Here is a 15,543-nt window from a genome sequence, read left to right on the forward strand (position 1 = left end):
ATGTTACAAATAGCCCTGTCTCATTTGACGCAATGTCCTGAAATGTACAAACTAGACAAAAAATTGTTTACGAGGTGGAGGAAGGGTGAAGAAAATTTGTGACGTCATCTCAGAACAAAGCTTGTTTGGCATATTCATACCTGTAAAGGAAAAACATGAAATTAAGTTTTACGTCCCACGGTTATGCCGGTTAGGCTAAAGGAGACTGATGAAAAATGTATGAAATGGTGGAATGAAGAAAGTGGGGGGGAAACTGGAGAACTTACAAAACTCATGAGCACGGTGTTTGTCCACCACAAAGTCCACACGGCGCGAGCTGGGATCGAACCAAGGACCCCAAACACCGGAGGTGAACGCTCTACCACTAAGTCACCGTGCCCCCTTACCTGTAAAGGACACTACGGGGCTGCCAAAGTAATTGCAGACTGGCTGTAGACAACAAAGTGCGTGCCAAACAATAGTTACTGTAGAGAGAAAAGACAGTAAATTGTGCCCAAGCTTCAAATAAATAGAAAATACTATTGCTTAGAAATACAATCTAACTTAACCAAGCATGAAAATTAACTAAGGCACAAACGTATTTTAAAAAATAGGTGAAAATTAAGATTGCACTCACATTGTTTCTACAGCGAGTTTTCAATTGTCCATGTTAGTTCATTGGGAAAACATGGCCCATTATGTACGCAAACTGCGACAACTTAATGAGGGCTCCAGCAGTGTCAGTGGACCTATCTTTGATGACTAAATATTTTGGTTCGAGAACAAGCTTTGTCTGATGTTCGGATAATGCCAGTATCCGTAAGTGGTGTGTGATGCGGGGCCATAATTACTAAATCCCAAAATCCTTCTCAGTCTTAGGACATGCCCAAGGTGCCCAAAACAAGTACTCACATCGGAAATTGAGCTTAGAACTATGCTTGTTAGCTACTGTCATGAGGGGTTTTGGATGTAAGTTTATATTTACAAAAATTACAAGCACTAGGGATACTACGAACATAATGATTAAGAGAAGGAAGTGGCACAGAAATGCGTGCTTAGTTTCCTTATTAGTGGATATACGTTACATTTTGAAAATGAGAGCGTATACATGCCGAAAATTCTAGCATACATAGCTGGATTTAACAACGACAATTCTGGATGCAATTTACTGACATGTTGGAACGTGTACCAGAAAATTAGGTGCCATGTCATTTCTATTTACGACTGCTCGTAGTTTCCTTAATGAAGTACCCAAAAATGAGTAGTGTATTAGTATTTTCTATAATAGTACTAATAAGCTAACAAGGTAAGTACTTTGGGTTCGAACGGGTGAATTCGCACAAAAAAGAAAAATGTAATGATAGCATCCCGAAAGCGAACAATAATGTCAGTTTTTCTGCAAGATGCTGTAAACGTCCGCAAGAGCAGGGCACAGTAGAGCATGAAAAAATGAAATGGAATTTTTGAGTTTTACGTCCCACGGTTATGCCGGTTAGGCTAAAGGAGACGGTGATGATGAGTAATGAATGAGTTGAGTTGAGTTTAGTTTAGCGTCCCGTTCAGCAGCGAGGCTATATGAGACGTGGACCTACTGATTAACGTGGAATCCGAACCACATGAGCTCCCGCCGGGAATCTAGTAATGAATGAAATGGTGGAATGAAGAAAGTGGGAGGAAACGGGAGAACCCCGAGAAAACCCACGCACACGGAGTAGAGCATGAAGTCTGACCTCTGACTATTTTTGCAGAAAAGGATTGAGTGGATGGAAAAATCTGCGAACACCTATTACATTATATGTAGGGGCACACACATTTTGAATGAAAAAGTTGTGTCCCAGGGTCCCAGACAGTCCAACCAAAAGTTTCATATGGTAAGGCGCCAAGTAGCATATCATTGGAAAGGTAGTGTGAAAAACAAGATTTATCAAGTCCCGAGTCTACGCTCACCCTGTACAGAATGGTAGGCAGTCAAAATGTCAAGACAGTTGTCATGAAAGTCTGTAACCACCATTTTGCATAGGGTGTGCATACAGACTCGGGACTTTTTGCACCTTGTTTCTTTTCACAATACCTTTCAAAAGATACTACTTGACCCCCCTTTACCATTTGAAAATTGTGAGTTGGTCTCTTCTGGGACCCTCTGGGGGACCTGGGACAACTTTTTCATTCAAATGTGTTATCTCCAACAATAATGGAATACGTTTGCACCGATTTTTCCATCCACCCAACCGTTTCCGCAAAATTAGCCCGGGGTTAGACTTTATAGACGGCCTGTAATTATGGCACGTGCTCTACTTTACCCTGCTTTTACGGACGTTTACACTATCTTGCACAAAAAAACACCACTGTGCTTCCGGGGTGCTAACATTACACAAATTTTCCTTTTTGTACGTTTTCATCGGTTCTAGCCCAAGTACTTTCCTTGTACATATAAAGCGCCTGTATGTTTGGCGAAGACCTCAAGTACAATACAAGATGTCTGTAAAGTTACGCAACCCGAAATTTGAAGCATCAGAAATTTTGAACTGCATGTGAGAATGAAAAACTGTCACAGCCAGGGAAAGACTATATAGATATTTGAGAAACCATGAGGAAGGGGTTTTAACATTCGTTGTCACGAATGAAATAACTAAATTATTAGATACAAATTATATTAGAAATAGAGAAGTTAGGAGACTAATATGGGAACACTACCCATATGGCTAGCAACTATGCTACGGATAGACTCCAAACTAGAAACCTGAAAATCATTATGGGAAATTCATAACCTATCTACGTTTCAAGTTTGTAAGTTATCCGTAGCATAGCCAGCAGCATGTGTTGACACCGTCTAGTACAGGCAGTGTTCTCATATTACACCATAATGCTAGAAAACCTGTTTCACGATTTATCATTACAACGCCCGATCACTTGCACTTTGTAGCAATAAATATGTTCTTGTTTGAGAGCGATGCATTCCCACTCAACCTAACCACTAACATTTGCCCATTTGCTCTATTCGTGGTGACACTTTCATTTTGTTTGCTCTTATGATTCAAAAGTTCAAATGCTACAAAGTTCGTGTTGCGTGACTGCACACCTTATACTAATTTATTTAGCTTATAAGTAAGTTTAAGGTAAAAATAAAATAAATCAAGTAATTGTTCTGCATTTATTTGCTTTTTAACTTGGAAATACCAACTTCTGTAACGAAACTGGTGTTCTGTAACATGTGAAATATAATCTCCTCAAGGATAACCAATTTAAAATATATTCCGTAATTACAAGGTCAGGCAAAAGAATTCTAGAATTTTATGAATTACATTAGCTTAATATTTAACATGTACGAAATATGTACAAAGTACATCATTTCAAAACAAGCACGATACTTAATTTCACAAAATTTGATGTTTCTCTAAATCATGACTAGTTTCAAGATAAATACTTATTTGGAATTAGGTTGTCTTTATATAATGCAACGATACTGATTAGTTGGAAAATCTCCCCTCCATGTGGCCCTGTTCTATTCTAACTTGAGGCTCTGATGGTATTTCCAGGAACTTTGGGTAGGATGAAACATTTAAGAATTTATGGAAGTTCCTTCTCGATCTTGATGATCTCAGCGATGCCATCATACATCTCCTTAACGGCCTGGAATTCTGTCAAGCCCATTCTCCTCTTGTTGGAAATATCATAGACTCCACCCTCAGCCTCAGTGTGCTCGCCTCGTGTGCCACGGACTTGCAAATTGAATTTGGAAGCTACTTCCTCAAGCTTTGTCCTCTCAGCTGCTAGCTTTGGCACCTTTATATGCACAGAGGCTCTTACAGTAGTTCCCAAGTTAGTTGGGCAGAAAGTGAGGAAACCCAGACGATCATCGTGAGAGAATGGGATTCTCTTCTCGATGTCATTTACAGCAGTAACTAATCGTCTGTAGACTTGGCCCAAATCACCACCCATTTGCATGGAAATTATACGCAAATGATCCTCTTCGTTGCACCACACCAAGAAGGTCTTGTTGTCGTTATGGTAAATACCTCTGCCAGTAGGCCAGAAGCGGCACGCATTAGCGGCCTGAAAACGAAAAGAAAGGCTTAAAAATAATACCAATACGAATTAAAATTATACATACAAATATTGAATTTTAAAAATTTAGGTTTCGATAGGTTTCATTTTTATTTTAACAGTTCCAGATCAGCAGCTACAATAATTTTACACCACACACAACTATGAACCTTTTCGACTAATTTGGAGATCCTAAATTGGATCCGGGCTGGACATCCTGATTTTTCTTCCTTTCTGGCAGAAAAATCCCAGTCCAGCCCGGATCCAATTTAGGACCTCCAAATTACAAATCGGAAAGTAATAGTTCACAAACCTTCACTATGTATTATTTAGCTTCAAAATTCTTGCGGTAAAGAAATGTTTCTCGGATACACATTGAAAGAATTAAACCTAGAGATTAGCCAAAACTACTGAAAATTTGATACAAATGAGGCATTTTGACTTCAAGTTACCTCAGAGATTAAGTTACGATTTTGCATTTTCACTGTTTACGATATTTTCTTTCTACAAAAGAAATTCATTTCCCCCCTATAGCAACTTACAGATCAATGTATAGATCTTTACATTTGATTTGATCATTCCTTATTAAGAACTAGTGTAAACCTTACAATTACCGTGCTTAAGTATTTCTAAACAGATTTTGAATTTCTGAAATATTTAAATAAGCAAGACCTAGTAGCCACCGGATTTCACAGTACATAAAGTTAAAAAAAAATAGGAAAAAGGAACGCGCGGTGGAAGAATTTCACACCGTACAAGCAGGGAAAGTTGTATGTATTAAATTCCAATAAATAATTTTACTTTTAGGCTAATGTTCCACTGTTATTTTAATTGTGAAAGGAACTCAAAAATTAAGTACAAGGAAACTAGAGTCTTTCTATTTCAAGTGCGCTCCCTGATGGCGCTACTGTCGATGTGTGTTTTGCCGTACCTCCATCGAAAGATGGACAAATTGCTGCGACCAGGATCTTTCAATTATTGGATGCGGACAGCACTGCCACAATTATTTCACTAACTTGGCTGTGCACTGTCTTGTTAGCCATTCTAAGTAGCCTACGATATGACAAATTGGCAACACAGCCGAGGTCACTCGCTTCTTTCCCTAAAGCAAAAGGAGGGTTTCCTCCGTAAGAGGTTGGCGAGGGTAGAGCCGACGTATGTTTTACATTTTCCGAGGGCACATCTGAAATAGAAAGGCTCTAATACATGTAATTAAAACAGAATTCTGACATGTCACAAATCTAGTCAGATTTTAAATTTTCATCTTATATTAAAGTAACTTTGGACCAAATTTCTTCAAAACATTCCAATGTCCCATTCTTGATTAGAAGTTTCATACTTCTGGAAATTCCTTGTAACTTTTCAAAAACTAGTATTAAGGGAAAATTTAGCAGAAAAAAAAAACCTGCCAAAACTGGATCCTTTTGCAAGAACAAAATCCATAGCTTATGATCTAACGTAAATATTTGCTATATAAATGAAAATGTGGGTTTAATTTTGTTGGTACCCTCTTGTTTTCCAATGGCTGGCGTGCATAATTGGAGTGCGCAATCCCTGGTTCAATTGGATGTGAATATACAATTTCTCATCTATTTTCCCCCATGATCTTAGTTATTTAATTATCATCATTTTACTCTTTTCAATGCAACTTTCCACATTTCCCTCATTTTGAGGATTTCTAATATAACCTAGATTCCCTAGCTGTTTCCTTCACGATATTGTACCATTCCCCGACGCTCACTTCCACATTTTGTTTTGGTGGCGTTCCTCGACGAATACAGTGTCCCAGGAAAGGGTAGGAAGAAAGCGGCCTTGGACCTTTAAGTTAGGTACCACCACGGCATTGGCCTGGTGTGAATGAGGGAAACCTCATTTAGGATGGCTGGCCTAAAAAAAAAAAAAAAAAAAGCTTTTTACACATTTTCGACCGAGTGCCCTCACCGGGAATCAAACCTGAGACCGCTCGCACCGAAGAGAATTTTCATTGTATAATACTATACCGTTTTCAATCATTACGCAGGAAATTAAGCTGATTCGAGGTCTACCAGATTCTGGGTGAAGAGATGCCAAGGAATGCACTTTCCCTGGGAATGTACTTTATGTCTTAGAGCAATTTGGTGGGTCCTATAAACGTCGTCACTCTCCTCAACCCTCCCATCATCACCATCCTCCGGAATATAAACCGGGAACCTTGTGAACGATGTCCTTGTCTCTTCGACTTTACGACTACCGAGGCAGTCAACTAGTTTTTAGTATTCAGATATAAACTGCCCATCTTTCATGTTTATAACATGGTGACGTTATAATAATAAGAAGGTGATTCTAGTAGAAGTAGTATCATTGATAATTATGTTGACTATGTAGGATACTTGAAGAGAGTATTTAGAACTACACACAAGATTTGGCTCTACTCGAAACAAATTCGAGTAGAGTTGGAGGAAATTTTTCGAGTCGAGTCGAGTTTCAAAGAAAACTCGCTCGTGCCCATCCCTGTGTGTCAGCTGTGTAATAGTAGTATATTGTATAAGTAGCTAAATGAATATTTTAAAAGTTGCACGGATAAAAGTAGCATCTCAAAACAGCAGATACCAAGACGCTTGTCGTATGTGAACAGGATTCTACGACTCTTCAAAGCTACCTCAAACTGAGTATGCACGTGCCCACTTGTATAACCGTGACCTAACATTTGTATAGGTCTTACTACAAAAGTACTAAAATTCGTTAAACTAGAAGTTTATGTATCGAAATCGCAAGTAGTCAATGCCTTTCCTTCTAAATGTACGAAACTGGTTTAGTTCACACCATCTTTTGGCTAGGTTATCGTACCGTAATATGTGAACAAAATAACTCCTTATACAGAGGACTCAGTTGATTACAACCTTCTGATTACTGTAATCTTATTCAAGAAATGTGACCCCCCCCCCGAAAAGCCATGTTATATTATCCATAGATAGAATTATATATGAATGTTTTGTTCTTTCCCAAGCTAGAACATTAAAACTGCCACGCTTTACCTGGGAAATATTGTGCTCACCCTTTCTAAGCAATTTCTTTTACTCCATAATAAATATAAAGAATAGGGTGTATCGAAAAAAGCTTTTTCCGAAATCTCGTTACCCTTAGTGGCCATTTTTGGCCAAATGTTAAAAAATTGAGATATCGATATGAAATTTTCTGTTTCATTGAGGTGCAGCCATCGGCTTGAAATTTTAAAAAAAAATTATAAAATCTTAGATTTAAGACAGTAAGCAAAATAATTATAACTTTATACTGTGTTCCACCTACGTAGTAATAATGTCCTCCAGACAGTCCCAATAAAATGTTAAAAGATTTTAATACTACTTCAACTGAGTTGCCGCCATCCCTATCACCTATTGGGGGGGGGGATTCTTAAATCTTTTATATTAATGTATATTTGTAAAAATTCCGTAAACAATATTTAAACATGCTAGTAATTTTTCTGTCAGGTATCAGACACAATGGAGTCAAAAATCAATAAAATGATATGTATTCAACGTTTTATATTGCAAAGACCCCCCACATCATAACAGAAGCACATGTCAATACAACACATTGATTATAAACAATGAAGCAGACGAAAAGTCAACACGGAAGACACCGAGGGAAACCGAAAGAAGACTGACCTCGCGAAGGGACCCGAAGAGGACAAATAAAAGAGGGACCACAGAAGGGCCTGGTATCAGTCGACCAACTGATCAACTAACCTGCTCCGAGGTCGCATTGGACTAGGGATCCTCACTACAACCAAGTCTCGCGAAGCTGCCTTGGGTTGAAGGGGCTATCCTTCAAGACTCACCAAAAACCTTGCAGGTGCCTTAGAGACTGCTTTGAGATAAGGGGCACCGTACAAAACGCCAATCTTCCTTCATCTGATCAATAAGAGGAAAGACACTACACTTTGTAAACCAAAGACATTGTACTTAGCAATTTTTATAATAAGTTTGTGAAGGGGAAAAGACTAGCCCGGACCGTTATTTTGTCTACCTAGAGAGTCATTGCGATATATTTAGAAAACTTGGAAGATTTTAGAAGTTGCAGAACACAGATACAACATTATAGTTCCTGCACCTCTTAGCTTATTTCGAAGTAAATTTATTACATTCGAAATAACCCACAACTTACCATGAAGAGGTGGCTTTAGTTTAAGTTCCGCCCTCCCCTCCACTCTTGGACTTATCTTTGATTTTGTATTTACAGATTACTGGTTCTCAAATGTTGTCTAATATTTACGTTCAGTTACTCATTTTTAACTTTTTTCTGATTTCTTTGTGAACTGTGGTATCCCCTACCGAGATTTTGAACTTGCCACATTAAGTCCACGACGAGCGTCTGCACCACATACAGAACTAACCGCTTCTGTCACTAATTTTATCATGCGCTTTATTGCTTAAGTGTGAAACATTTCTTCACTGGCAACTGCGGCAATTTTTATGTTATGTTGCAGCTCATTTTTGCTTAGGTGTTTTGTTCATTAAAACACCCACAAACAAATTTATCATGTTAATGTAGGTTTTCGCGTCTAAGTTGACCTCAGGAACTTTGCCTTCTCACATTGACAGTCATGCTTTCAAAGTTCTTCTCCAACCGAGCCTTCTTGTGTTCGCATCTGTGTACGATATCACTGCCAGAAGTAAATTGTCAGGATAACTAAATAACACATTTTGCATTATCACTGGATTCTTTATTTAGTATTTGAATCCATAGACATAAAAATGATATAAGTTTCAATAAATGTTTAGGTCCTTGTGTGCAAGATTGTTCGCTTTTAATATAGAACCATACAGGAGCATAAACATTCATTATGTAGGAAATCAATCTTGGTTGACGGATTTTCCGTTCCGTTGTAAAGGAGCAAAATTCTATTAGTTGTCACCCGTCTTGCCTGATTTAGCTTTCCAGGATTTTGACTAGTCGAACTTGCAGAACAATGGCCCAACGAAACAGCTTAAATATTAAGATATTTTTGATCCATGCTTAAATTCAAAGCACTGAAGTTCTGAATCCGGTGAACAGCTATACGTTCAAAATCAACAAGTGGTAAGGACTCGCAGTTTTGTAAAGTCAGTCCAATTTGTCCGAATACAAATGAATGAATTTGGCTCCGTAGTCTTACCATCGATTTCATGGATTAAATGTCTAAATGGAAGTTCACAGTATGCAAGAGACAATTATTCTTTGAAGTGGCTTTCCTAAATAATTTAATATTGGCAATTACTCCAGTTTTTATCAAAATATTAACTGGCATTCCATCACAGCCTAGAACAAGTTTTGATGTCAAGATATGTGAACAAATGGTACTTCTAACTTTGACACTCGTCTTTTTCACATTTAGAATGGATTAGTTGATCAGCTCATTTACACCAAGCAATATCAAATAACGTTTCTCTGGCAAATTTTTGATATTGCATTATTTTAGTATCACATGTAGGGTTTGATTTTTTCACTGATTTTTAGGAGCTGACGAACTTTTTAGTGATACTGAAGAATTAAGTCTACAATTCGTTGTTAACTTAAAGTAGCTTTTCCGCATATAGCTGACTTCTTCCAAACTTGAATTATTTTAGAAGCAACTATGTAAGCAATGTCCTTAGTTGGCAGATCTTTTCTAGAACTGGAATTCCTCCTTTTTGTTTCCCTTTCCCCATAGGAATTCTTTCAGCACACTTTTTATTGAAGGCAGTTGAAAACAACTGAACTCTTCTGGAGACCCAATAACATCGTGAATAATGTTTTTATGTCTTCTGATCGTAATCGAATTTTATCCTCCAACTCCATTATAATACAAACAAAAAAATTGCGCACTCTCAAACATATAGAGAAAACCAAAGGCTTATGAACAATAGGATCAAGCAAGAAAACAGTATCACGTGTCAACGCTACCAAACTAGCAGAAGCAGAACACTCAAATGTGACAATTCACCACAGATTGTTATGTCTGACTATGGTCAGTCCATTTGATTAGATAATAGAGTTGTAGGGGAGGCAGTTGCCACACACAAATATTATAAGTTTATCGATTTTCCTCCAAGTCAAAGCGATGACGGCACATGATAAACAAAAGCTAACGATTTTAAATTTCTTTCCTCATTATATTTGGAAAGCAATTATTACTAAGAATAATACTGTGTAAAGTAATAAATATTTCACCTATTGTTTTGAAAATCTACGATTTCATCATTTTGTCTGACTTTCAAGCCAATGGCGGGACCTTAAAAAAAAAAAAAAAAAAAAAAAAAGGTATTGATTTGAAATTTTCTGTTATATTAACCACATTTGGTCAAAAATGGCCGCTAAGGGTAACAAGATTTCGAAGGGAAAAAAAAAAGGAAGTTTTTTCGATACACCCTAATAAAGAATTCAATTTAGTCTAAGAACTGAGCACAATACATATTTTGATAGAACTTTCCAGCTCACTTTTTAAATTTACCTGCAAAAATCTGTCTCCTTCCTTGAACAGAAAGTGATCATCGATCAGCTGCTGTTGAGTCTCCTTGCTCATACCAGTCAAGGGGTAGTATGTTCCCTTCAGCTCACCAGTGAGTCCAGATAAAGTGGCTGACAATTTATCTTCCATCTCCTTGTACTGGGCTTCTGACAAGCAAGGATTGAAAGGATAACCTTGCATGGAGCGGCCACAACGTACTCTGGTGGAGATTACAAATTGACCCTGAAAAAATTCAAGAACATTAAATCAGTTTCAAAGTTTTAGAATTAAACATGAAATACATTCTCAAAAACTCGTTATTACTAACATGTACGTATAGTCACTCATATCTGAATTTATCATATGCAATAAACTTATACTTCAGAAATTATGGATGTACGAGGTGGGGGGGATAAGTTTCCGGCCTAACACAGTAAATGAACTCACATTTCAAAATACTTATGTAACTATTTTAAAGGATGTTTTGCAAAGAAATCGTTAAAGTTTTTCAAATACTTCTCTTTTGTTGTAAGTTTGAAATGCCCATCGCGAAACACATTGTGACTTACCAAATGTGAGAATAGTAGTCATCTAATACATCTTAAAGAATATGGGAGTGAAGGAAATTTATGAATTCACACAGACAATGGCCAATGACTGTCCTTCATATAGCAGTGAAATCGTAGGTAGCAGAGTTCAGGAGGGGCAGAAGTAGCACCGAAGATTAGAGGTATAGAAGACCCAAAACAGTGTGACCGTGAAAACTGGATCGTGTGCACATGATCCCTGCAGTCAGATGAATTTGTTACGTATTGTACAGACCTTATGGGGCAGTCTGGAGCGTATGCACTACATCGTGCATGAAGAACTTAAGTTATGAAAAAAATTTCGGCAAAGTGGGTGCCCAAACTCCTCACAGTTGATCAAAAGCGGACAAACGGGACTGCACAGTGTGTGTGTGTGTCGTTTTTCAGTGAGTGCTTCCAATTTTATTAAACAAATTGTTACTGTTGATGAAACAATTGTGTGTGTGTGTATGATCCAGATACCAAAACGCAGTCTATGCAGCGGTACTATAGTGAGTCACCAAGACCGAAAAAATGTCGCAGACAAAAATCCGCTGGGAAAGTGATGCGTATCATTTTTTTGGGATTGTGAGGGGTAAAAACTGAGCGAATATCTGGAGATGGCACTAACATTGAATGCTGAAAGAGATGTGAAACTGCTTGAAAAAAATTGCGTACAGCATTGAAGAAAAAGAGGAAAACTAAACGCATCGCCTTTTTGCAAGACAATACTCCTTGCCTCAAAGGAGCCATCGCAATGAACAGAAGTTCAATCTTGACCATCCCCGTATTCTCTAGATCATTTATATTTTCCCAAAACGTAAGATGCACATGAAAGGAACTGAATTTAGAGACACTAATGACGTCATAACAGCTGCAGAGGCATGGTTTGCAGCACAAGACTTTTTTTCTTTCTTTCCATTCATCATGGGTAGCATTGCTGCAGGATCGTTGTATTAAGTGTGTCAACCAACAAGGCAACTACGTTGATTAAAATGTCAACACTGTTCCTGGCGTCATGTTTTCACTCCGAGGCCGGAAACTTATCCTACCCCTCGTATTTGACAATTGTGTAAAATAAAACTAAGTTAGTGAGTTTCTTTCCACTGTGAAACTACAGTAGACTTCTATAATATGTAAGTTCAATACTCAAACATATTACATCTAACTACTAGTTGCAATAGAGGAATAAGAATGAAGTCCCTTGCACAATGAATCTGTCTAGAAGCAATCATGAATCTATATCTTATTCTATCTCCTACTGTTTTTGCTCTATGTGGATAAATATAAGAGGCGGAAGTGGTCAATTGATGTCTATTACTTTTGGTTGCAATGAAAAGATTAAAATCAAATTATACACCCCTTGATACTGAATTCATGAATGTATAAAAGAATCTAGTTGTATTTTCGATCTAAAAATAAAAACTCGATATCTCAATTTTTGCTCTATGGAAATAATATTGGAACCGGAAGTACTAGTGAATTTCAACCACTTTTGGTTTCAGTAGTGTTACAGATGGTAGTAAGTTTTCTTAAGACGCTGAACCGATAGCGGAAAGCAGCTTGTTGCTATCACCATTTTTGTTTTATGTCGATCAACATTAAAACCAGAAATGTGATTTCTACCACTTCCGGTTTAAATAGAGAGTTAGCTTAGAAAACTAAGTTATTCTTGGGACTGGATTGTAAAATTAAAACTATTTTTTGGTTAATTCTTGCCTTAAGGAAATCAGTAGAGACTGGTAGTAGATTTCCACTACTTCCAGTTTTGGCAGAATTGCGAATGATTGTCACCGACACTGAATCGATTGCAAAAAGCTGCTTCTTGCTACTACAGTTTTTGTTGTACAGAAAAAAATGCTAGTACCAACCACTTCCGGTTTGATTAACAGCGTATTGCATAACCCACACTTATGTCCCTGGGTTCGACTCCTGGCATTACGTCGAATAAGGATTTTTTTTTTTTAATTCTTGCTGTCGGGAATCGAATCCAGAAACTGCATGGTGGATTATGCAATAAGAGTAACGCAGGAGATGGAACTTCTTGGAACGCTGAATCAATTGCAAAAGATCGCTCCTTGATTATCTTACAGTCTGATACTTGACAGTCATTTCAGACACTAATGCTCTGCGTATGCCACGGACTAAGAACTACGTACTTAGTAAGAGATTCATTAAAATTATCAAAATTGTGGAGGCGATGTACACAAGTAAAAATGTATGTCAGCAAAGCTGCGTACTAGGTTGTTGTAATAGTAGGATTCAAAAATATTGGCGGGTGAAGCTAAACTTCATATGAATATTTTCAGAAAATATATTATCGCTATGATAGTGTATTCGATCCATCGACGGGTGAAAGATTGTACAGCAATATTCCAATGCAATGATTTGCTAATCTTACTTCCAATCTCGTTTGAAGAGGTGCCTCCCTGCCAATATTTCCGAATCTAGTATGAATAAAGCACATTATCAGGTGATGCAAAATTGGAATTGGTCTCACTATCCAAGTGTTCTTTGCATTACGTATGTAGAAGTTCTGGCATTAGCAATGAGTACATTACACATTGATTTAGAGTGTCAAAATATTACACTACCAAGACTTTCACGTTTGGAATTCTAGTGAATGCAACACCTGGAAAATTCAATTTAGAATTACATACACCGATTATTCAGGATTACTTGAAAAAATACTTACCTCAGGGTCCAAGTTACCAAAGGTATCAACATCGCCCCAATCCTTAGGAGGATGCTTATCAGTCTTCTTGAAACCACCATGGTAATCCTCAATTATGGGGTCAAATAAAGCTGCGAAAACTGTATAGGCCTCAGCATCTGGAGCATAAATACCTACTCCAGAATCCAAATTCTCGAAACCTAAATTAAAAGTAGTTATTAATATTACTTATTACAGAAATGGTAATATTGTACACAATCCAAATTTAATACGGAACAGTTCATGGACAATAAATCAGTAGCAGACAGAACAAAGGAAAGACTTCCTGTAGTAACATGTACACTCATGTCCAAAATGATTGTCGCATATCTATAACTGTCTTCTTGTAAGAAAATAATTTGATAATGATTTTGCAGGGTACTTTTAATACTATGTGTATAATCGGGAAATTTATATTTGTGGCAAATTTCATAGGGAAAGAATTATAAATACGAAAATTAGAATGAGAATATTGCTAAATGGACAAAAGTTTTAGTTTCGTTTAATTGTTCTTATTCATTGCTCTTTTGACATGGAATTTGCCACATACATGTCTTTGCCGATTATACACATACTAACATTATAAGAAATACCGGGCGAATTCGTTATCAAATGATATTCCTACAACAATATATTTATAGACATGCGACGATAATTTTGGACATGAGTGTACCATACAATTTTATTAAAACTTTTTCAATACGTTCAAACCAGACACTACTGATTAAGTCTATAATAAAACAAAATAGCATTTTAGTAAATTAGCTTCTTGACTCATGTGCTTCAAGATTTAAAAAAAAAAAAAAAATCCTACTTCGTTATACTTACGTTTTTATCAACGAGCGGAAAGTATTGAAGCAATCGAATTGAACGAACCTTCTTACCAACTTGAGAAGCTTACTTAATGTCATGTTAACGGTTGTGGAAAGTGGACCTTTAATAGTGGAGACTATATAAAGCTCTGCCATATCTAATATGTGTACCTTCGAAGCACGTGGTTCTCAGTTCGAATGTCGACGGAAGCGTAATTACAGTTTTGATTTAACATTGTAAAACAAGAGGAACTCAAGAGTGACAACTGCTGCCCTTCAGCCTAAAACTACGTCTCTACACTAGTATTTCTCTTAAAGGTAAGAAAGAAATTTTCTGTAATTATAAACTATGGATGTTAAATACCTGATTTTAGCAATATTTTTCACATGCTTGGCTGAAAGTCAATTATTGCATGAAACGAAACTTGCTTCTATGCTTTGTCACTGCATGTAAAGCAGTGACACCACGAACTGTGTGTGCTACATCATACCGACAAAGATTGATCGAACTTCCATGGTTTGTTTTATAAGTAGGTGTCACTAAAGAATGAATATGAGACGCACACAGAGAAGCTGATAAACTTAGCAGACTAAAGGATATCTGTATAATGTCGCAGAGAGATTAAGATTACTGTAGTAAGTCACTAAAAGAAAATCTGGCAACTGATACGACAAGAATTCGGATTGCCAGGTAATTATCATAATATTAGAAGTAATTATTAAAAAACATCTACATAGCAAAGTATAAAATTTATATTGTATGTATGTAACAGCCATAGGACACGGGATTTGTCTCAGGAAAAAGCTCAGGTTCAGGGACATGGTGGTTCAGTGATAAAATCCGTATCTCCGGTGCGTGGAGCCACTGGTTCGATCTCAGCTCACGTCAAGTGAGCTTGGAAGCATGGGTTTTCAAAGTTATTACATTTCCTTCTACTTTCATTTCATTTTCTATGAATATTACCGTCTCCTTTAACCTTAGAC

The 15,543-nt window shown here is 37.2% G+C and overlaps 1 protein-coding gene across 2 annotated transcripts in view; it reads right to left on the bottom strand.

Moving 5' to 3' along the window:
* Nucleotides 1-3,116: 3,116 nt before the first annotated feature.
* The window catches only part of LOC145683912 (arginine kinase), a 41,593-nt gene continuing 29,166 nt past the window's right edge, over nt 3,117-15,543 (bottom strand). For both annotated transcript variants that reach the window (XM_081755585.1, XM_081755587.1), the window contains exons 3-5: nt 13,730-13,908; nt 10,472-10,711; nt 3,117-4,032 (exon numbers count right to left, since the gene is read on the bottom strand). In XM_081755585.1, coding sequence (XP_081611711.1) covers nt 3,547-4,032; nt 10,472-10,711; nt 13,730-13,908 — 905 coding nt within the window. In that variant the 3' untranslated portion in view covers nt 3,117-3,546. The remainder of the gene's footprint in view (nt 4,033-10,471; nt 10,712-13,729; nt 13,909-15,543) is intronic.

Source organism: Thermobia domestica, chromosome 4 (assembly GCF_964235325.1).
Source record: "Thermobia domestica chromosome 4, izTheDome1.hap1.1, whole genome shotgun sequence".
In the NCBI taxonomy this organism is placed as follows: domain Eukaryota; kingdom Metazoa; phylum Arthropoda; class Insecta; order Zygentoma; family Lepismatidae; genus Thermobia; species Thermobia domestica.